Genomic DNA, 24,472 nt, shown 5'->3' on the forward strand with positions numbered 1-24,472 from the left:
TGATCTCTCTCTCTTTCTGTCAAATAAATAAATAAAATCTTAAAAAAAAAAAAAGAAAAAAAGAAAAACAGTGTGAAGAAGGGTCTTGTTGTTAGGGAAATAGGAAGAGGAAAACATTCACTTGTGGACTGATTAAGACTAAATGCCTCTACAGGTGACATTAAATTACATTTTGTTATCACCAACCAGATACTAGAAAACTCACATGAAAAATTATTTTTTTGAAAACTCACAAAAATTTTGAATTTTGAAAATCAGATTGTGAAAAGTGAATCAGTTTTCTTAAGATGGTAACATAGCACGGTCCTTGCAAAAACAAAGGTGGTCAGAGAGTTGTTGGTTGTAGAGACAGCCGACCAACAAAAAATAAGAATTTCATTTGAAGGTAGGTTCATGGTGCCATCCCAACGCATGTTCTACTTACAGAACTAAGGTGAGAAAATGGCTCTGACTTTAATGAATTTGATTCATTTTTAACTATGTTTTCTCTGATAGGTCATGAGTGAAACATTGCTTAGGAAAGATATAGAATCTGTTCTCAAAGAGCATCGGCTCCAGTGGAATGATTTTCAAAGCTGGGCATGAGCTGGAGTCATTTGGAGAGCCTTAGAACATGGGTGTCAGAACGACCTGCTCCCAAATTGGAATCCCTACGGGAGTGGGACACAGGCATTTAAATTTCTGTCATTTTTTATAAATTTTAAAGTGTGGATATTTTCAAATGTGTGTGAAAGTACAGAGAACAATGTAACCAACTTTATATAACCAACATTATAACCATCAGTCTGGTTTGATAATTAGCAGTTCATGGCCAGTCTTAACATCATCTGTATCCCAAGTCCCTTCCTCCTTGATAACTGATGCAAATCCTATATATCATGTCACTTCATTTGTACTGAGGTTACATTAAGTTACTTGAGATTTTTAAAAATAATATTTCCTTAATATTAGCAAATCCTGTCAACATTCAGGTTTCCCCAGTTTTCTTACACTTTTAGGATCCAAATTGAAGTCCGTATGTTTTGCTCACTTTATGTCTCTTAGTTCTTGTAATTTATGGGTTCCCTCTCCATCTCTTTTTCTTCTTGCAATTTATTTGTTGAAAAAACTGGGTGGCTTATTCCATAGAGCTTCCTTGGTTTTTATGTTGCTGATGGTGTGTCTGTGTGGTAATGCTCACCATATTCCTGTCTCCTGTATTTCCCATAAATCAGCAGTTAGAAATAGAAGCTTTCTTCACAAGACTACATTGTTGATGGTTATTTGTCCTTTTCAAGGTGCTCATAATATCAAGTTGTCTTTTTTTTTTTTTGTAATGTTAGCAGCTTTTGATGCTCAGGGCCTAGATTTCTTTAATCTGTGACGAAGTGCAAAATGGTGATAGCCCAAATTCTATTATTCTTTGATTTGTTAGAAGATTTTGTGAAAGGAAATGTTGCTTCATCTGTTATAGTTGACCCCTGAACAACATGCGTCTGAACTGGGCAGGTCCACTTGTATGTGGATTTTTCTTGATAAATACATTACAGTATTTTCTCTTCCTAATGATTTTCTTAACATTTTCTCTATCTTTATTATAAGAATACAGTATAGAATACATAAAACATATGAAATATGTGTTACTTGAGTGTTCGTGTTATTGATAAGGCTTCTAGTCATCAGTAGGCTCTTAGTAAAGTTTTTGGGGAGTCAAAAGTTATATGTGGGGTTTTGACTGTGTGGGAGAGTCGGTGCCCCAACACCATCATGTTGTTCAAGAATCCGCTGTATTTAGTCACCCAATAGTACAGTGTATAGGAGAAGCACAATGCATTATTAATTCTTTCCCTGTATTTACAAGTTTTCAAAATAATGAGTTGTTTTCCTAGTCCTCCAATGGTGACCAATAAGGTGCGCTTAAAGTATTATTGTGAAAAAATTTGATGTATTTCAATCCATTGTGGTTACTGTCTTTAATGATCTTTAATTGTCCATCTTTGACTAGTATCTTCACCTTGGCCTCCTGAGTGTGTGTCTGCACATGCACAGATGTATTTTTAAAATACTATTACTTTTGTAGTTCACGGCTTTATTATTAAGCCATACAAAGAACCTCTGGGGAGGGCTTCTACTTTAATGATGTACCTTCTAGAATCAATGCCCACAGTAGAACACTCAAGACACTATTTCCGTCATGGAACATTGATGAGAAAATGTGGTATAATATGTGTCATGGAAAATGATTTAAAAGGCATCCTTGTTTCCCTGGGGTGCCTGGGTGGTTCAGTTGTTAAACAGCTGCCTTCAGTTCACGTCGTCATCCCAGGGTCCTGGGATCAAGCCCCGCATCAGGCTCCCTGCCCAGTGGGAAGCCTGTTTCTCCCTTTCGCACTCCCCCTGCTTGTGTTCCCTCTCTCACTGTATCTCTCTCTGTCAAATAAATAAATAAATAAATAAATAAATAAATAAATAATAAATAAAATCTTTTAAAAAAAAAGATGTATCTGTGTTTTCCTTTCTTAAAACTCTTAAACACTCTTGGGGTGCCTGGGTGGCTCAGTGGGTTAAGCCTCTGCCTTCGGCTCAGGTCATGATCTCAGGGTCCTGGGATCAAGCCCCACATCTGGCTCTCTGCTCAGCAGGGGGCCTGTTCCCCCCCCCCACCTCTGTCTGCTGTTCTATATACTTGTGGTCTCTCTCTCTGTTAAATAAATACATAAAAATCTTTAAAAACAAAAAATAAAACACTCTTAAAAGTCTTGAAACTCATTATTCATTCATCCCTTTGTTTATCCTCTAGGTGATTCCAGGTCTCTAACCCACCGGAGGCCAGAGTTCTAGATCCTGGTGACAGACATAGGAATAAGCCACTATCTCTTCCCTCAAGGTGTGCCTGTGAGACTCTTGAGCAATAACCACAAGTTTGTGTGTCATTAAGATGACAATGATATAGGGTTTCAATGCAGGAAGGGAGGTGCTGTCACCCCACACCCACACACTTTTGTCCAGCCCTCAACTTGTTTATTTGGTTACAATTATTGGATAAATTTGGTGTTAGATGCTAAGAAATAAGATTCCATGTCTATTTTCAATACTAGTGGAAATGACGTCTACTGAGTAGACTGTATCATTGCGTTTTACTTTTTCATTACAATCCCTGCAATCCATCTGTTTCCTGGGTGACTTCATATTTGAAAGCGCTGGGTTTTTTTTTGGTGGGGGAGGGTGCTTCATGACCCCAATTTAGATCAGATTGTTCCGAATTTGGATTGTAACAGGAAGTGGTATGAATAAATTGGGATTTGCCTTGACACTTAAACAGTGCTGCTTGTTAAAATGCAGATTGTGATTCATAAGTAATGTATGGAGACACTTTAAGACCATGCAAATATCCTGTTTGTCATCCAGATCTCCCCTTTAGATTTAGCATCTATTAATGATTCTTGCGGGAACGAGTCTTTACTATGATAGTTACAAAATGTTGATTTTCCAACTCAGAGCGCCCTCTACATTTATCAGTCTTGCCTTTGGTGTTCTATTGGAAGCAAGAGCCCTGCCTCTTCCCTTGTTTATTAATACTTATTCTAGGTATGAAAAAAAAATACTTATTCTAGGTATGAATTCACAAATTTCTAATTTTTCAGTGGTCTGTTTTTTATTACTGTCCTTAGTTACTTTGGTGCTTAAATTGCCCCTGATTTAGGACTGTTCTCCTTTTTGTTTGTTATTTAATGGATTAAATACATGAGATAAACCATGAGACACTCTTGACTCTGGGAAACAGGGTTGTGGAAAGGGAGTTAGGGGGGTATGGGGTAACTGGGGTGATGGGCGTTAAGGAGGGCACATGAAGTGATGAGCACTGGGTGTTATAGGCAACTAATGAATCATTGAACATTATATCAGAAACTAATGATGTACTATATGTTGGCTAATTGAATTTAATTTAAAAAATGGATAATATTTTGGGAGACTGAAGTATATATCCAAGTTACCTTCAAGTTATAGTATGTGGAAAAAAGTGCCAAGTGCAATTCTTCGCACATGTAGTGATTGAGAGTTTCCCATGTGCTTTGTGGCCATATACCTAGGACACTTGAATTTTATGAGGGAGACTGGAGGAGTTAGTTTTCCTCTGCATTTTCAAATTCTCATTTGATTTTCTTGACAACCCTGTGATACAGACATGGTGGCATGTCAACTCTACCTACCAACTCATTTTCTGTTAGCCTCAGTTTAACAGAAGACTGATGATTATATTAGCCTCTGGGACTAAGGTTCACTAGAAACCACTCCTTCCTCCTAACATGCATTTGCTTGGTTTATATATTGTGATTTGCTATAAAAACTTTACTTTGCAAGTGAGTGCATTCTGGTCTTTGAATTAATGCTGAGTGGTAGAGAGAGCCCTACTTCATATTAATGTATCCTACAACATGACATAGAGAAAGCATTTCCCAAACCTTGCCTCCCTGCCCAACCATCTGAATGAAGCTTTTTTTTAAAGTTTGGAATGGCTCATTTTTCTGTACGGGAATATGTGTGTTTCTTCTTATTGATCCAATGACTTACAGGCTGTTGGGGGTGAAGGACACACCTTGCAATGGCTTCTCATTTCCTCCGAGACAGGTTTCTTAAGATCACGTCTTAGGTCCATTTGTAGATGAACAGGTCTCTATTTGGAGACTCCTCCCCCAATCACTTCCCCACCCCATACCTGGTACCCACTACGATGTTTCATGCCTTTGTTCCTTACTGTGTATTCTCATTTATGCATGGAAATCTCCCTTCTCTCACCCCTATCTGCTGAGTGAATTCTTCTTCAATTCTGAAGCCTTTGCTGATTGTCTTTCCCCAGAGTTCATTATTCCTTCTATTATACTTTGTACATTTTCATCATTGCATGTGGAAAATTATATTAAAATGCTTTAGTTGTATGTCTAACCCTAAGGAATTAAGTTTTCTAAGAACAGAGACCCACGATTTGGCACAAAGTAGCACTTAAATGTTTTTTGGACAAAATTGAATTTTCCTGTTAGTAAGTAGAGACCTATTAAAGGTGTTCCCTAGCATGTTTCTCAAGTCCCCTGTAAAAGACTTCTGACCGAGAGAGAGCCATGCCAGGACTTGGTGAGACAGACCCAAATTCCCCTAGGTCTGTGTTGTGGCTTCATGTGTTGGTCACGAACCCAAATAGTTTGTTGAAGTGATTTAGGAGGATTGCTAACCTCTTAGAGTTCTGAAATTGTTAGTGAAGCCAGTGGGGGAGAACATGATTGCTTTGTAAAACATGATGTCTCTGCCGAAGTCAGGGATGAAGTGTACTGCTGTCTATGGCTTACATGGAAATGTATAAAAAAATAAGACAGATTGATGGGTGGGGAGAGGGATGCCAAATGACAGGGATTGTGGTAAAGCAAATGGAGCAAAATGCTCATTGGAAAATCCAGGTGGTGGGTATACAGACTTGTCCTGCCATTTGTTCAGCTTTGCTGAAAGTTTGAAACTTTTCTTAACAACATGTTGAGAAAAAAAGGATACTTGTATTATTTTTTAAGACTGTATTTATTGGCTAGGCATGTCAATTAAAAACATTAAATCATCAACATGCACTTCCTAAACCGTGCTGATTTGTTTTCTTCCTGTTATTTCTTTTCCTCTCTTTATCGAGTCAGCGCTTTCAAATCCTAGTTCCTATGTTGCTTCCTTTAGGAAAATTTCCCTGACCTTCCAGTCTGATTTGGACGTCTCTCCCATGTGTTCCCAGAGCACCCCTTGTGTCAATCTTCTGCCACAGAACTTATTATCCTGCACTGTGGTCGTTTACTAATCTGTCCAAATCACTAGACTTGGAGTTTCTCGAGTCAAAGACTAGAGAGGTTTCTGGAACACTTTCAGTACAAGTAAGAAAACAACAACAACAACAACAACGAGTGGACTAACAGTGGCTTAAACAAATAAGGGTTTATCATTTCCGATAAGGGTTTATATCTCCAGCATCAGGAGCCTGGAGGTCAGCATTTCCAGTTTCCAGGATTGGTTTGGTCATGGGCACTTGGCTGGCCCTTCTGCCTTTCTCCTCTCTTTCCCTTCATCAGGTCAAGTTGACCAAAGCGGTTATGTGGGTTGAAAATACCCACTGTGGTTATTTCAGCTTTGGGCACAGGTACTTTGGCAGATATCTTTAGACTTGCTGAATAGTCTTCAGGTCATTTATTATGGTTTCTTCTAGAGAAATTGACTTTGCTTTTGGAAAATAACAGCTCAGAATTAGTTAGATGTCTACCTGGATTTGAAAGCCTCCTGACCCCAACCTGGAAGATTATTTCTCCATTTTCATATAACTGTAGTAATTCATAGGAACAAGGCTGCTTCAGAGAAATTGTGTGATGGATGGTCTGGAAGTTCCAACCTCACGAACCAACCTGAGCTCTCTGGGAAACACTTGTGGACCAGAAATTAGGCCAAAAGCCGTTTCACTTTCCTAGAGTGAAGCCTTCTGGGGAGGCCCATGCCTTATCCCATTTCTTCTATTTTAGTCACAATTCAGATGTGCTTAATTACCTAGTTAATTGCTTAGAACACTTATTAAAAAGCACATAATTGGAAAAGGAGCAGTGGAAAGAAGACCTGGCATAGGTAAGTCAGTAAGCTGAGGTTCCATGGAAGGGGCCGAAAGAGCGTGCATCTGAGTCTACTCACATCAGCCCAAGCTACTCACGTAACTGATCTCATGCTGAGGATGGTCCTTAAATCGTCAAGGAAAGATTTAATTATGTTCAGCCTGCTCTAAGAAGACAGATGGATATAATACGTGAGAGATAACATGCCAAACTTCACAAATATGATCTCAAATAGGTTTTAAATATAGAAATATATAGATTAGAATACTGGCAGGAAATCTGTTAATAGTGAATATCTCTGGGTGGCAGAATCATAAGTGATTTTTTTTCTCTTTTAAAGATAGTTGTTTCCTAAATTTTCTTTATTTTTTTTTTAAAGATTTTAAAGTAATCTCTGCACCTAATGGGGGGGCTCAAACTCATAGGCCCAAGATCAAGAGTCACGCTCTCCACTGACTAAACCAGCCAGAAGCCCCTATTTTCTAAACTTTCTGTTGAGGATTGAAAGGGTTCAGAGCATGCTATCCCAAAATATGATGCTTTGACATAGGATTATTTTGAGCTGAAGGCAATTGAAAAGTAAGAGACCAAAATAAAATTCTGTGCCTCCCCCTCTCTACCGGGAAGAGCAGGGCTATTCTGAATTACTTGAGAGCTCTGGACTCTTAACCAGCCCAGAGAAGGCACGTGGAACCTGCATAACACTCTGTACTCACCAGCTCTTATTGTCCTTCAGTTTGCCCTATGTAGTATTTGTCTTCCCACAACTTGTTGCCCCTAGAAGTGCAAAATTCTTTGTTTTTGGTCTTGTCACTTCTCTATGAAATTTATTATTATTATTTTTATGATGCTAGGTAAGCCGAAGTTCTAACCGTCCCTTTGAGTTACTCATCACTGAGTTTGTGTATATGAGATGCGCACAGTAATAAACTCCTGTTTGTTCTTCTCTGTAAATCTGGTTTTTTTTGTCAGTTAAATCTGCAGGGCCCCAGCCAATTAGCCAAAGTTAGGTAGAGAAAAACCATAGTTTTTTTCCCCCCCTCTCTATAGTATTATAATTTTTGTTTTAATATTTAAAAACATATTCTAGATGTTGAGAGCAGTTCTTGTTCACCTCCTGGTCTTTTGACAAAGTCATTTTGCTAACATTTTGATTTTGGCTTTGTTAAAAATGCTCAGAATGTACATTTTATAGTAGTTGTCTGAAAAATCCTACTTGTTATGGATGTGGACTCCCGTGTATGGTGATTTTCTTAGGTTTGTTGTAGGTTGGAATTGTGGACTCCTTTCTATGGGTTTTAGCTGTGACTATCCTGATCTGTCTTACTGCATGTTGTCCTCCCAGACAAGTTTTGTTTATTGCTCTGCCTTGTGCTCCAGCACCATGACTAGACAGGGAATGCTTTTAATGTTAATTTGGAGAAATGCTATGGTTACAGATTTTCTGGGTATACTTCCATGCAGCTGGGGCCCAGTCAGACAAACTTCCTTGTCATTGCTCCCTGTTGGTCAGCAAATGTTTTTGTAGTCCTTTTTTCTTTCTTTTTTTTTTTTTTTTTTTTTACCTTGTAGGTGTGTTCCCCCAAGGGCCTTGGCTTCTCAGTTCTCAACTGAGAAGAGGTCTCAGTTCTAACTCCCACCAGGACTGGGCAGCTGGTCTTCTAGCCCTGTGTGTTTGTTAAATCCGAAGTTACCAAGAACAGCAGCTATTCAAGACTGCAGGAATCGTGGCTGTTACCGCCCTGATTGTTTTTACCCTACCATGGGGATTTCTTACTTTTCCTTTGAGCTCAGCTGTGCATGTAAGAGAACTTTTCAACCTTGGATGTCTGCTATAATCACCTGGGAAGCTTTTAGAAGTCCCCGTGCCCAGGCTGCTTGCAAGGCCAATTCCACCAGAAGCTCCGGGGTGGGACCCATGCATCAGGATGTTTTTAAAGCTCCACAGGTGATTTCCATTGTGCAGCCAAGGATGGAAGCCACTGATCTAAAGCAATGTTGTTTTATTTTGCCTGGATGATTTATGTGTGTGCTGTGTGTATTAATTTATTGTTCTAGCGCTGATGCTTTCAAGTTACCTGGTCAACAGTAATAGAAATAGGAGCCTGTCATTTTGTAATTAGAAAAAAAAATTAAAAATTTTAAAAAGCTAGAATTTGCTAGGAAGGAAATCAACCTTTATTAAGTTCCTCCTGGGTGCTAGACACTGTGCTTAGGTTGTTCACATATGTTGTCTCATTTAATCCTCAGGAGAATCCTACAAGGTAGGGGGTGGTTCATTTTGGCAGGTAAGAAAACTGGCTTGGAGAAATCAAATAGTTCTAAGTCTCACAGCTCACAAATGACAGACTCAGGTTCAAGCCCATGAGATGTCCAGCTCCATATCCTTTTCCTTATCCTGTGGTATATGTGAAATGGTTTTTCCATACACATTAGTTAAAATAAAAATTGGCACTGGGGTTAAAGTAAGTTCCAGATATTTGTTAAATTTACTTATTTGGAAAATTTTATCTTCCCACTAATACCAGAGATTCTTGTCTCTTTATATCTCACATCTGATGTTAAACTGATTCTGACTTATCAATTGTTATTATAGGAAAGTCTAACTCATTTTAATTTACCACCTTAAATACACTTGGAGAAAATAATTTAGTTCCTTCTCTTAACTCTGTCATGTGCCACAAAGAGATACTTACTCTTTTTACTCAGTAAAACTGCATTTACCCATCCCTTTCCCAAGCACCTCCTTGGCCCATGTGGGGGTCTCTGTGTCTGTGCTGGGAGGTAGAGGTCCAAGTGGGGTGAGGAGTAGAATAAAGAGGTAGAGGAAGAGGTCCCTGAGTGCTGGTGTTCTCTGGGGTACCAGATGACTTGAGGTAGGGGTGGAAAGTGGGAGCTCTCTGGTCACTCCACTTCAGTGAAGCACTTTTGAGGATATATTGATTTCTGGTGGCAGGTTGTCCTTTCCTACCCACTCCAGCGATGCAGGCATTGGATGTGCATACCTATTTTTTCCCACTTTCTGTCCTGCTTTCTCTCTGGCTCTGCTGTGCTACGTGACTTGCAGGGTTGTTGAAGGGGTTGTTTTATCTCTGTGTGGAACCTAGAAGATTTATTTCTCTGTTGGAATGTCTGGGTTAGGCTTTTCTGGGGCATGTGGATTTCATTTGATTTTTAGTTGGTAGAAATCAAACTGCTTCTAAGTCTTTGTCTTCTTCATTGGCAGCTCTTCAACTAGCAGCTCTCTTCGTGTGTTGCAACCTCAGAAAACCAGCAGGATGGCCACAAACAAGAGTAAGGGCCAGAGCTCCTTGGCCCTTCACAAGGTGATCATGGTTGGCAGTGGAGGGGTTGGCAAGTCAGCCCTGACGCTTCAGTTCATGTATGATGAGGTAAGACATACCAGGCACAGATGGCTTTCATCATCGAGTCTGCTGTAACAATGTCCATTTTCTAACTGTGTCCATGTGCTCATTGCCCCACACACATGGAGGATCATGGGCAAATTTGTGTTAACTTGGTTTCTGAATAGCTTCCTGGGGGAGTCTAACCAGCATAAGACCTGGGTTCCTGATTTTTGGTAAGTAATTTCAAATGTGGCAGGGATGTGAGGGGTCCCTGCTTGCATGATTTCCATCATCCTTTATGATTTCTTTCTGACACAAGGGAGGAGGCTGTTTCTAAAGAACAGATCAGATACTTAGCTTTGTAACAGTCAATTTGGGGAGATACTGAAGGGAGCTAAGTTGTCGTAAGACAGTCTTTCCCTAAGTGATAGACATCCAATTCTCTCTGGTTCTCCCACACAGCAAAGGGAAGCTTGAACCATCCTTGCCTGAAATTGGTATCACTTAATGTAGATAATAGAGCTGGTGCCGAGTCCAGTGTGACAACAGTTTTGATTTCTGTGGCAACAAACATCCCTGCCTGATGGCCACTGGCTGGTATTACAGGCAGAGTGTTCTGACGACAGCTTGCATTCTGTTTACAAGGGTGTGTGCTTTACAAGATTTGCAAACAGAAGCGACTTGTAGCCACAGTTGGTTGATTGTTATCTGTTTTCCCTAGACTTGCCCTCTGTCCAGTTTCCGCTGATGTTGGATGGTATTGGTGTGGCAATGACCATTTTGGGGATCTAGCTTAGGGAAGTGGAGTAGGGATACTGTTAGCTGGGAATTAGTGGAATGTATTTATGTGGTTTGGAGTCACTTTGGCATGTGGTTGTTACCAGCTGTCCCACTGTTGGCATAGCTTCCAGGAATATGGCCACCACCTAGTCTGCTAACTCACCTGGCACTGTGACATGAGATACAGAGCCAGGAGTATATCGTGGTGTGGATGTTGTCCTGTGGCATCTGACTCTGAAAATGTGTGGGCCGTGGAGGAGACACAAGCGTCGAGACATACAGAGCTGGTCTGGAGACTGGTCTGGAAGGTTCTTCCAGATCTTACAGCTTCTTACAGGGAAATTCAGTAGAGGTTTCCTAAATTTGACAATAGTCCTACAGCTTTTATGACTAGTGATGTCAAGTCATTGTGAAGCTGCAAAAAACCCTTCTAAACTTTCAAGAAAAGAGAAATTTGGACTGATTATGCTGGAGGACAGACTAAATTGTTTTTTTATTCATTATAGGACGTAGTACAGAATCACTGGCATGTCTGGTAAGATCATCAGAGTATACGGCAAACAAACAAACCAACAGGAAGGTATGCTAGAGAGATGCCAGGCAGTTAATTAGCAAAAATGTTTTTTTGCTGGATTTTGTGATATAAGTAGTATTTGTATTGTTTTTCTTTTTTTTCCTTAAAGATTTTATTTATTTATTTGACAGAGAGAGAGTACAAGCAGGGGGAGGGGCAGGCAGAGGGAGAGGGAGAAGCAGAGTTTGATTCCAGAACCCTGGGATCATGACCTGAACCAAAGGCAGATGCTTAACTGAATGAGGCACCCAGGAGCCCCTTGTATTGGTTTTCTGTTGCCATGTAACAAATTCCTACAAATGTAGCAGCCTCAAACAACACACATTTGTTATCTAGTTTCCAGGGGTCTGGCATGGCTTAGCTGGGTTCAGTTCTCGGGGTCCCACAAGGCTGAGGCAGTGTCATCTGTGGCTGTAAGCTCAGCTGAGGCTTGGGTCCTCTTCCACACTCTGGGTGCTGACAGAGTTCGGTTTCTTGCAAATGTGGGTTGGAGGCCCATAGGTCCTTGCTACCAGGCCTTTTCCATAGGTAGTTCATACGATGGCAGCCGCTTCTTCAGGGCCAGTAGGAATGTTTCTCTGATTAGCTAAGACAGATTCTTATATAAGCAAATGAAATCACAGGGTGATCTTGTGGCCATTGCCATAGTCCATTGGTTAGAAGCCAGTCGCAGATTCCTCCGTATTTAAGGGGAGAGCATCTTACCAGGGCATGACTTACTGAGGGTCCCCTGAGGGTATATTTGCCATAGTAGTTGTCCATTTAAAAAAATTTATAATGGATCATGATTTCTTTTCCCACTCTAGATATTCACTTTTGTATCCCATATTATATGAGTCATTTTATATTCTGTCCTTAAAAAAGATGAATAAGCTTCAGACCAAATTTCCTCCTGGTTCATTCCCTCCCTATATCTCACAATGAGAAACCTTTGTCTTTTGATGTTTGCTTCTCTTTATCTTGTACTAGGGGCCAAAGTGGGGAACTCTCATGGAATCTGCTTGATTTACTCAGAATGTTTTTTTGCATGAAAGAGGTGGGGCATGTCTTGAAGAGGATGGCTTTGGAAGTCTTTGTTTCTGCTTGATAACATAATTTGCTTACTAAAAATTCCTTAATTTTTCTTCTGTGGAGTCTGGGAGGAAGAGAGGGTGAGGAGAAGAGTTAAGATGGAGACAGGATTAGAGGAGTAGCTTGTTAATTGAGATGAAGAAGGGGATTTTGTCCCCCCAGGGAATCACTGACAATGTCTGGAGATATTTATGAGTGTCCCAACGAGAGGACCGGTGCTACTAGCACCTACTTGGTAGAGGCCAGGAATGGTGCTAAGCAACCTGCGGCACACAGGAGAGATCCCACAACAACGAATTCTCCAGTGCAGATAGTCTTATCAATAGCAGGGCTGCTGACACTCTACGAGATGAAGTAGGAGAGTCACATCGGGATTTGTGTTTTTGTTATGTATGTTTGTGTGTGCGTATGGTAAGAGGGAGGGGAAAAGATGCACGCAGAAGACTTTTGCCCCCTTTTTCCAGTATCTTCAGAGAAAACACGGAAAGCTGGGCTTGATCTTAGTCTGTTTTTTTCTTGGGCTATCGCATTTGAGGACTGGAGAGCAGCAGTTGTTGGAAAAATGATAACATAAAATCAGAGTAAGCAAAGCGTAGAGATGAAGCGATGTATGTTTGGAGAAGACTTTAATTGATTTTCTAAAATAGTGCTGTCTTCTAGAATCTTCTACCATGGTGAAAATGTTCTGTATTTATGCTGTCCACACGTGTGGCTCCTGAGCTCCATGACGTGTGCCTAGTGGCTATTATATTGGGCAGTAGAGATCCAGAATCATAATTTTGGAGCTTGAAGAAACCTTAGCAGTGATTCTCAAACTTAGCCGATCGCAGAATCTCCTGGGGGGAACTTTGTGAAAAAACACCTTCTGGATACTATTTCTAGATTTGAAAATGGGAATCTTTCTTTTTAAGAAGCTCTTGGAGTTTCCGACATATGGCCAAGTGTGGTGACTTCTGCCTGAGACATGAGCTAGTCAAGCCTGATTTCGCAGATGAGGAAACTGGGTCCTGCGCTCGGGGATGCCAGTTATCTAAAGTCTCACGGGCTACCAACGTTCTTTGTTCTTGGTCCTGTGCTTTACCCCAAGTTAAAAAAAAAAATCAAGATTATGGCAAAAATTGCTGTGAAAATTGGATTATGTGAGGAACAGTGGTTCCAGAAGTGTGTATTTTTGGCTAAGTTCTGACTTTTAGAAAAATTGGAGGGAGATCTTAACCTTTTTATCTTTGATCTCTTATACACTTTAGACTGTCAGCGGCTGGCTCAGTGGCTGGCTAAGTTATGCTCAGTAAGAAGGGGGTCTCCATGAAGTTTGTCTTAGTTTTGTGTGTCTTGGGCATATGAAACTGAATCACACACAGCCTTGCAAGGCCTGGGGATCATCTTAGCAGATACCAAGACTGTAGGGATTTCCTGTTTCTAGTGGAAAAAAGAAAACATCAAGATTGCAATCTGTGTTCTAATAATCTGCACACCTTTCCTGGCATAGAGGTATGCCGTTGTATCAGGACATCTGATTTCCCGCGTTCCGGGAGTCCCTGGAACTCTTGCTGTTTTGACCTTGAAAGCTCAGAAATGAACAATTGAGATGCTTTATGATGATATTCAGAGATTTGCAGAGGGTGGTGGGCTTTTTTGGGGTCATGGATTTGTCTCTTTGGAAAGGAGTTAAAAGGACACTGTGTGAAGCATAGGTCAATTTTCACATATATTTTAAGATACTGTTAGTACAAACTTAAGAACCTAATACTAAAAATTGTTTTGTTTTTTTTGTTTTGAAATTTAAAATCACTTGAAGAACCAGTGGCTTTTAATTGGCAGCATGAAGCTATTTTTTAAAAAATTTATTTTAGAGAGAGGATGTGTGCAAGGCGGGGGAGGGGTCGGGGGGGGAGAGAGAGAGAGAGAAGCAGACTCCCTGCTGAGCACAGAGCCCCATGCAGAGCTTGATCTCACAACCCTGAGATCATGACCTGAGCTGAAATCAAGAGTTGGAGTCTTAACCAGCTGAGCCACCTGGGTGCCCCAGTATGAGGCTCTTTTTTCTTTCCCTAAAGATTTTATTTATTGACAGAGAGAGATCACAAGTAGGCAGAGAGGCAGGCAGAGAGAGAGGGGGAAGCAGGCTCCCTGCTGAGCAGAGAGCCCAATGCAGGGCTCGATCCCAGGACCCTGAGATCATGACCCGAGCTGAAGGCAGAGGCTTAACCCACTGAGTCACCCAGCCATGAGGTTCTTTTTAAGGGTATTCTTCAAAGGGCCCATAAGTTCAAATTGATAATTTCAGTTCAATTTTTAAATTTTTAAAATTTAGGGGCACCTGGGTGGCTTAGTGGGTTAAGTGTCTGCCTTTGGTTCAGGTCATGATCTCAGGGTCCTGGGATCAAGTTCCACATTGGGATCCCTGCTCAGTGGGGAACCTGCTTCTCTGTTTCCTGCTTCCCCTGCTTGTGTTCCCTCCCTTGCTTGCTCTCTCTGTCAAATAAATAAAAACCTTTAAAAAAATTTTTAAAAATTTAAATCATAGTTTATTAAGGTATAATTCACATGCTAGGATATTCACCCTTTTCAAGTGTGAATTCACCAGTTAATTCAATGACTTTAATATATTCACACAGAAGTGCAACCATCACTATATAATTTTAGAACAATTTTCTCAAAAAAAAAGAAAAAAAAAGAAAAGAAACACCCTACATATTAACATCTTTCCTCATTACTGCCTCCCCTGCTTCCACTCCTCGTCCTTGATAACCACTTTCTATTCTTATGGATTTGCCTATGTAGACATTTTATATAAATCGAATCATATAACATATAATCTTTATATCTGGCTTCTTTCACTTTGCATAATGTCTTGAAAGCTCACCATATTGTAACTTGTATCTGTGCTTTGTTCCTTTTTTTTTTTTTTTAAGAAGATTTTTATTTATGTGAGAGAGCGAGTGAGCATGGAGTGGGGCACGGCAGGACAGGGAGAGGGAGAAGCAGACTCCCCACTGAGCAGGGAGCCTGATGTGGGACTTGATCTCAGGACCCTGAGATCATGATTTGAGCCGAAGGCAGATGCTCAACTGATTGAGCCACCCAGGCGCCCTTTCCTTTTTTTTGGATTCTTATTTATTTACTCGAGATAGAGCATGTATGCATGCATGCACTCAAGTGGGGGGAAGGGCAGAGGGAGAGAGAGAATCTTAAGCAGACTCCACATCCAGCATGGAGCCCAGTGTGAGGCTCTATCTCATGATGCTGAGATCATGACCTGAGCTGAAATCAGGGGTTGGACACTTAACTGACTGAACCACCCAGGTGCCCCAGTACTTCATTCCTTTTTATCATGGAATAATATTCCATTGTCTGGACATGCTATATTTTGTTTATGCCTTCATCAATTGATAGATATTTGGATTGTGTCTGCTTCTTTGGCTATTTTGAATAACATTGCTATGAACATTTGTGTATAAATTTTTGTGTAGACCTGTGTCTTAAATTCTCTTGCATAAATATATTGAGGCATGAAACTTGCTGGGTCTTATGGTAACTGTACGTATAACTTTTTGGGAATGGCAAAGCTGTTTTCCATAGCATGTGCACCATTTTATAATCCTATAAGCAATGTATGAGGGTTTCAATTTCTCCATATCCTTGTCAACATTTATCATTGTCTCTTTTTGATTATACGTCCTAGTAGGTATGAAGTGGTATCTCATTGTGGTTCTGATTTACATTTCTCCGATGACTAATGATGTTGGGCCTTGTTTGATGTACTTATTGGCCATTTGTATATCATCTTTGGAGAAATGTTTATTTGGGTCCTTTCTGTATTTTTTAATTGGGTTATTTGTCTTTTTATTGTTAAATTTTAAGAGTATTTTATGTTTTTGGAATATAAGTCCCTTATTAGATATATGATTAATAAATTTTTTCTCTCATTTTATGGGTTATCTTTTCACTTTCTTTTTTTTTTTAATTTTATTTATTTATTTGACAGACAGAGACCACAGGTAGGCAGAGAGGCAGGCAGAGAGAGAGAGGAGGAAGCAGGCTCCCTGCTGAGCAGAGAGCCCGATGCGGGGCTCGATCCCAGGACCCTGAGATCATGACCCGAGCCGAAGGCAGTGGCTTAACCCACTGAGCCACCCAGGCGCCCCTCTTTTCACTTTCTTGATGCTGTCTTTTGAAGCATGAAAGTTTTAAATTTTGATGAAGTCCATTTGTGCTTTTGATGTCTTATCTGAGAACACATTGCCAAATCCAAGGTCATAAAGATTTACACCAATGTTTTCCTCTTAGGGTTTTGGGGTTTTAGCTCTTACTTTTCAGTCTTGACTCATTTTCAGTTAATTTTTGTATGTGATGTGTAGTATGGGTCTAACTTCATTCTTTTGCATGTGGGAATCTGCCTAAACCAGCACTAATTCAGTTTTGATTGCTGTCATTAATTTAGTTTTTTCCTAAACATTTATACTTCTGACATCATTAAGATAATTACTTACTTGATGTCTACCACAATGAAAAGAAAAGAGCTTTGAAATATTAATATCATTATTACTCAGTAATACAAGTACCGAGGGAACTTTAGCATTTATTTGAAATTCTTTTGTCCTTAGTCTCTTTTTGTGGGACACAAAATCAAAATATTCTGTGCTAAAGTCTCTTGAATTAATTCTTTCTCTGTTTGGCTCTATTACCAACTTAATATTCATTTAGGTTCATTTGCTTCAGTCTCTCTGTTTCACAGCTTTTAAATTTGTTTTATTTGTCCTTCCAGGGTATCTTTTTGGCAAATGCCTAACAACATAGATAATGCATATACATACCTATTAAGATATGTATACACATACACAAACAACCACTGTACGCACACACACGTTTCTTATTCTTTATTCTCCCTACTTTACTTCTTTACTTGTGCACAAGGTAGACTGTTCTAATCTGGAGATCTTTCTGTATCTGTACATAGTTCTCTTTGTCATTTTTTATAGCTGCATAGTATTCCATTGGTGGGTGCCTGTTGCTGGGCGTTTGGGTGGTTATTAATCATTTGCTGTCACACACGGTGCCACAGGGGTGACCTTGTATGTTGCTGTAGATTAGATTCCTAGAAGCTGGGTGGCTGGGACCCAGGGTGAGTGCTACTCCAGTGCTCTTAGATTTTGCCAAATTCATTCCCATAAAGACTGCACTGTTCTCTCCTCCCACCAGCCGTGTACAAGCGGGCCTTTTCCCCAGAGTGTGTTGTCCGACGGTGGGGTTTTGCCAGTCTGGTAGGTGACAAATGGTGTCTCCACGTAGTTAACAACTTCCATTCTCTATTAAGTGAGGATGAACATCTTTTCGTATGTTTAACATCGTATGTATTTATTTTTCTGTGAATTGTTTATGTCTGTTGCCACTTTTTCCCATTGGATTGTTGATCTTTTTTTCTCTGTTTCTAAGAACTGTTTAAACATAGCTCTTTGTGATGTGGGTTCAAATACTTTCCCTCTGTTTGTCATTTGTCTTTTTTTTATAGTGTGTTGTGCCATACGGAAGTTTTTAACATTTTTTATGTAGTCTAATTTATTGATTTTTTCTTACATGGCTTCTGGATTTTGAGTCATAGTTAAAAAGGCCTTCCCTACTTCAAGGTAATAAAAGGATTTCACCCATGTTTTCTTCTGGTGCTTGAGGGGTTTACTTTTATATTTCATTATGTGTATATTTAATCTTCTTAGTCCCTTTTGCCAAATTACTTTTCAGATGAGATTTATACTTCTGTTGAGTATGTATAAGAGCTTCTGTTTCTCACCCTTGCCCGTGTTTGTATAATTTTATACTGAGAATAATATTGCCAAGTGTTCTTTCTGCCCTGCGCTTGGACTCCTCATCTACAAAATGGGAATTTCTGCTCCTGTTTAAAAACAAAATAAGAAGAGGCAGAGCTGAGAGCGATAAAGAACAGCAGGGATATATGAGGAGTGATTTTTATTTCATAACGCTTTGTACATAGTGTGGTAATGACAGGCACTTGGTGAATATGCAGTTGATTGGAGGCAAAGTGCCCATATATTGAAATGTATGTTTTTGGCAGATCTTCTTTCCCTGAAAACTTTGTTCATTACTGATAATGCTGCTTATTTCCTCAGTTTGTAGAAGACTATGAACCCACGAAAGCTGACAGTTACAGGAAGAAAGTGGTTCTTGATGGAGAAGAAGTCCAGATAGATATTCTGGACACGGCTGGACAAGAGGACTACGCAGCCATTCGAGATAACTACTTCCGCAGCGGGGAAGGTTTCCTCCTCGTGTTCTCAATCACAGAACATGAATCATTTACAGCAACCGCCGAATTCAGGTATGTTTCAAGTGAAAGAGACTCCAGACTCCGGGAGGCTTTTTGCCTTTCTTTCTCACAGGTTCAGCTTGGCAGGACTTTGGGGCTGAGCACGGTAGTAGAGGGTTGAACTCATTATTAGGGAGAATTCTGCTAAAGAATTTTCTGCGACTTCTTGAATCTTGGCACATTATAGTCCACCAGTTGTTATAGTCTCTTGGGGTTGCCATGTTTTATAATTTCTGAATATAAATTATCTGAAGAATCTGTTGTCCCTAGAGAGGACAATGCCATTCCATATTCTCAAGAACCTGTAATTTTGTTTTCACATAAATCCTAAGGGACAATGATTAATGCGTTCACTTTTTTTTAAAGATATTTTTTATGTATTGAGAGAGCAAGTGAGACAGCGAGCGAGTGAGAGCGTGCACACACGGGGGGCGGGGGCACTGGGCGAGGGGAGAGAATCTCAAGCAGACTCCCTGCTGAGCACGGAGCCTGATGCAGGGCTCGAGGCCAGGGCCCTGAGATTATGATCTGAGCTGAAACGAGAAGTCAGACGCTTAACTCACTGAGCCACCCAGGCGCCCCAACTGTTCATATCTTTTTTATGATTTTGCCAGAAAAGTAATCATTTTGCTCTATTTTGAGGTTGATGAAACACTGTCAGGAGACTGCAAGCTGTGGGTCCGCATGACCATTTGCTGCAACTGTAAGGACTGTTAGCCTAGGCGAGTGGAAAAGAGCCCAGCCTTAGAATCTGACGGATCTGGGTTTGAATCCTTGCCCTGCCCCTTAGCACTTTTGTGACCCTGGGCAAGTTTACTCAGCGCTAGAGATTCTGTTTCTCTATCTGAAAATGCACTTGTTAGTTGATGAGATGAAATGAAATGATGCTTTAGGCTGTGAATCCTTCAGGGCAGACACCATGGCCACCTGCTCCGTGTGCTGTCCTCAGGCCTTCTCACAGGGTGTGCGGGGGGTGCTTACACAGCGAGTAGAATATTAACTGCTGTAATTCATTTCAAATGCAGCAGTTAAAGATACCTTAAGTTCATTTCATTATAAAGAAACAGTGAGCTGTTAGGCATCATCCTAAGAGGAATTCTAATGGGAAGGACGTCTTTCTCTTTTTACCCCATACGCTTTTTGTTTCTCTTACACAATTAAATTTTTTTTGACAACTCGCCTTATAAACGTATCTGCCCAGTTGACTTTTGATTTTAAGAACCAGATCTAGAGTCTAACAGGGAACTAAGAAAGGGGGAAAGATTTTTTTTCCCCACTCTTTAGCAAGTTCTGGCAAAAAATCGAGGAATCAACCAAAAATAAGAATGAGGAAACTAAATATCCCTCTAAGATTTGGGGGAGGCATCAGTGAGCCAGGAAGGCCTCAAGGGGTGATCCCAGCTAAACCAGCAGAGTGAGTGGAAGGTAAACAAAGTCGGTCTCCATTACCATGCCGCCTAGTGTCAAGTCTTCAAAGGTGGAACACCCAAATTCTCTGATACTGTAGTGTGTGAGTCGTGGTGATCAGTTAAATGACCAGGACTCTTCTGAGTGGTCCTATTAATTTTCAGACTTCCCAACATACCTAGAGTTTTCTCTATGTGGGAATAGCCCCAGTATTCATAAAATTGTGTTTGCAGCTACAGAATCCTGTTTTTATCTGTCCTTGAGGATAAAACATGACAGATGCACACACTTCCTCATCTTCCTGCATATTCTGAGCCTTTTGATTTCCCATCACCCCCATGACTCACCAAGAAAGGAAATGATGGGCAGTGGAAGAGTCCTGTCCCGAGAACAGACGTCCTGTCTCCCCATGCCATCCCACATGCATGCGTGCATGCACACACACACACACACACGCATACACACGCCATTCGTGCGTTCCCAGAGATTTGGAGCAGGGTCTCATCTCATCTTGGGAGATGGGTTTCGGTCATTATATGAGAACAGGGATCCTTAGAAGAAAAAGGACAGATGACTACCTAAAAGAAAAACAAGGGCAAGTTAGTTCTTCTGACTTGAACTCTGGACATTCAGATAAAAGTCACAGGGCTGTCCAGGTTTCTTACGGCATTGGAAGCAGAAGAATGGAGGTAGAGTATCTGACCCTTTGTGGCTAAACTCACGTTATGCCTCTTAGCAGTTTTCAGACGTAGCATTTCTGTATTTATGTGAAGATCCTGACATAAAACGTTAATATGCTCTATCTTCCTTGAAACTTTCCCTGGATAATATTAAATAAGCTAGAAAAATCAGTTTATAATAAGAGACCAGACTTGGTACCCCCATTTTTTATTTAATATGTTTATTAATGAGGTAATTTTATAAACCTGTGCATGACTAATGAGTCAGAGAGCTGTCAGTTTTTCTTGTTCATAGTTGTGTTGATCATTTAACTTATAAATGTAGTATGTTCTTTGACCTCTGTTGACATGTAGCCCGTAGTAAAGCTACCTAAAGGCAATTTTCAAACATCCACTTTTCTTCCTTTTGTTTTTTTGTTTTGTTTTTCTTAAAATATTTGCTTATACTTAAATGGACTCTAATGGAAAAAATTTAAAATATTTTTATTTTTGTGAAATGTTACCCTTTATCATACAAAACCAATGCAGAGCTCCACAAAATGCACTTTTAAAGGGGTCTTTTTTTGGAATATTTTAAAATGTAGAAGTAGAATTGTCTTTACTGGACCAAAATAATGGAAGTGGAATGTTTAATTTGTGTAATTAATTTTGATTTTGATTAATAATTTTAGATAGCTGATAGTTTTAGTAGAGGTAAAATTTAATTGGATTCTTTTCATTTTTATTTTGTAGTTGAAACATATTATGCACTAAAATCTGATTAGTCCTTAACATAACTAACCCTGTTCTATTGGCTGTAACATTTACTGTATCTAAATGCAAACTGTCTTTGGAGGAGCAGAGGCATACACAGATACAGATTTGGTTGAAACAGAAGTTCACAAAACCATACTTTTATACTCGAGAGTCCTTCTGATGGTTCCATTCTATTCTATAATATTCTGTTTCACTGAGGAAAAAAATTACGGTTGTGACTCATGAAACTGATTTCATGATCTAATGGACCACTGCCTTCCTTATGAAAAACACTGATTTTGTGGCTGTTATTCTCACAAAGTAATTATGCCATTTTAAAAGGGTAATTATTAAGCATTTTATGTATGAAGATACTTCTCTTACCTTGTTTTTATCCCAGAGGTTCCCAAGTTGTTCTTTTCCTTAAAAGTGCCTAAGTGTAAATGGGGGACCCTGTTGAAATGCAGAGTCCTGGGCTCCTAATCAGACATCACTTCTGTGGGACTCCTGTTGGCCCCAGAAATCTGTGTTTGTGATGAGCGTCCCACATCCTTCTGATACAGGCAAACTGAGAACCAGGCTTTGAAAACACTTGTCTCGTTTATGGCAGGATCTAGGGAGTCCGTCCTTGGAACATGCCCTGAGCGTAATAAGCTTTTCTGCCCTAGGAAAGCCTTTCATTTGAGAAGCATCAATGAAGTTGATTCTTATTCTAGCTGTCTTAGCTGTGTTGTTTGGTTTTGTTTGTTTGGATGCTGTCTCAGGGAACAGATCCTCCGCGTTAAGGCTGAAGAAGATAAAATTCCATTGCTTGTCGTGGGAAACAAGTCTGACCTAGAGGAGCGGAGGCAGGTGCCCATCGAAGAGGCTAGGAGTAAAGCAGAGGAGTGGGGCGTGCAGTACGTGGAGACATCGGCTAAAACACGGGCCAATGTGGACAAGGTAGGTGTGCACTTTGTGCGTGTTTCTTAGAAATAGCAGAACGTAGACATCTCCTCTGTTTGGTTTAGAGGGAACCGTTTATGCAAAGTAGGGGAGGACTGCCTTTTCCAGATGTCTCAGCCAGTACTGTGAGAAGCCCTGGGAGGGTTTGACTCTGGAGTTAAAAAAATGCAGAGTCCTCTCACTTTGTCAGGAGCCTTTGTGGGGTATGCTTAGTGCTGACATGGCCCTCAGGAGTATGGCGAGATGAGACCCTGGCTTTGTGCAAACTGTGTGGGTGGACACGAGTAGTTCCCTGTGCTTTCATCTGCCATGGCCTTTTATTCTTCAGGGTCAAGTTCTTCAGCAGGTTCTCAGGGACTTCCCCCAAGACACACTGCGTATCTTGATTTGCTGTCCTTGATTGGTCAGAATCATTCTTTTCACCTTGCTGGCCACTGGCAGGGCCAAAGTGTTCTGTCTTTATAACTTAACTTCTCAGTAGCATTTACTCTCAGGAATCAACTCTCCAGGGATCTCTCTTCTCTTCTCTCTCTTACCCATCCCCTGCATACTTTCTCATTCAGATCTCTGACGCCAATGAAAGGGCAACCTTGACAATGATGAACGCTGACAATTTTTGAAAATCCACCTACCAGTGATTGCTATCATTAGGTTTTGGGGTGTGTTTTTGGTTTTGTTTTACTTTTTTGTTTTTAAGAATTAAGGTTCAGAGTGGTTGCCACATAGTTCAAGTAGACAGCCTTAGACATATGGCTTTTCCTTCACCTTCCCCTTGTTTGTTAGCTCTTACTTCATGATCCCTGCTCCTGGAACATCCAAACCCATTTCACTCTGGCCTCCTTGCAACGGCAATATATGCTTTGTTCAATCCGCGACAGCATCTGAATCCCCCAAAGTGCCTCTTATGTTGCTCTTTCTTAGGGGGAAATAATTCTCCTTTACTTCTTCCCTGACGAGGGACAGATGGTAATCAAGCTTACTTAGCTTGAAGTGATGCTAGAAGAACATCGGCATTGAGAATTTGGCATTAGAAGGGACTCATTTTATTAAAAAAAAAAAAGTTATTCAAGTATGATTGACATACAGTGTCATATTCATTTCAGGTGTACAACAAGTTGACTTAACAATGCTGTGTATTCCTCAGTGCTTACTACGATAAGTGCGGTCACCATCTGTCACCATACAGTGTTATTACGGTATTACTGACTAAAAGCCCTATGCTGTGCTTTTCATCACTGTGACTTATTTGTTTCATAACTGACGGTTTGGACCTCTTAATCCCCGTCACCTAATTCACCCATCATCCCACCCTCCTCCCCTTTGGCAACCACCAGTTTGTTCTCTGTATTTAAGAGTCTGTTTTGGTTTGTTTGTTTCTTAAGATTCCACATACAAGTGAAATCATATGGTATTTGTCTTTCTCTGTCTTATTTCACTTAGCATGGTACCCTGTAGGTCCATCCATGTTGTTACAAATGGCAAGAGCCCATTCTTTTTTCATGGCTGAGTAATATTCGTGTGTGTGTGTGTGTGTGTGTGTGTGTGTACACCACATCTTCCTTATCCATCCATCTGTTGATGGACTCCTGTGTTGCTTCCATAATTTGGCTATTGTAAATCATGCTACTATAAAAATATAAAAACCAGGTCTATATATCTTTTTGAATTAGTGTTTTCATTTTCTTTGGATGACTACCCAGTGGTACAATTACTGGATCATACAGTAGTTCTCTAATTTTTTTTTTTAAAGATTTTTATTTATTTATTTGACAGAGAGAAATCACAAGTAAGCAGAGAGGCAGGCAGAGAGAGAGGAGGAAGCAGGCTCCCTGCCCAGCAGAAAGCCCGACGTGGGGCTCGAACCCAGGACCTGGGATCATGACCTGAGCCGAAGGCAGCGGCTCAACCCACTGAGCCACCCAGACGCCCCTCTTTTTAATTTTTTAAGGGACCTCCGTACTGTTTTCCACAGTGGCTGCACCATTTTACATTTCCACACATAGTGCACA

The 24,472-nt window shown here is 40.4% G+C and overlaps 1 protein-coding gene across 1 annotated transcript in view; it reads left to right on the plus strand.

The window, feature by feature from the left end:
- The window catches only part of RALB (RAS like proto-oncogene B), a 43,399-nt gene that overhangs the window by 13,368 nt on the left and 5,559 nt on the right, over nt 1-24,472 (plus strand). Inside the window, exons 2-4 of the mRNA XM_047722617.1 lie at nt 9,829-9,994; nt 18,500-18,708; nt 22,283-22,460. Coding sequence (XP_047578573.1) covers nt 9,881-9,994; nt 18,500-18,708; nt 22,283-22,460 — 501 coding nt within the window. The 5' untranslated portion in view covers nt 9,829-9,880. The remainder of the gene's footprint in view (nt 1-9,828; nt 9,995-18,499; nt 18,709-22,282; nt 22,461-24,472) is intronic.

This window comes from Lutra lutra, chromosome 3, assembly GCF_902655055.1.
Source record: "Lutra lutra chromosome 3, mLutLut1.2, whole genome shotgun sequence".
NCBI classification, from domain to species: Eukaryota; Metazoa; Chordata; class Mammalia; order Carnivora; family Mustelidae; genus Lutra; species Lutra lutra.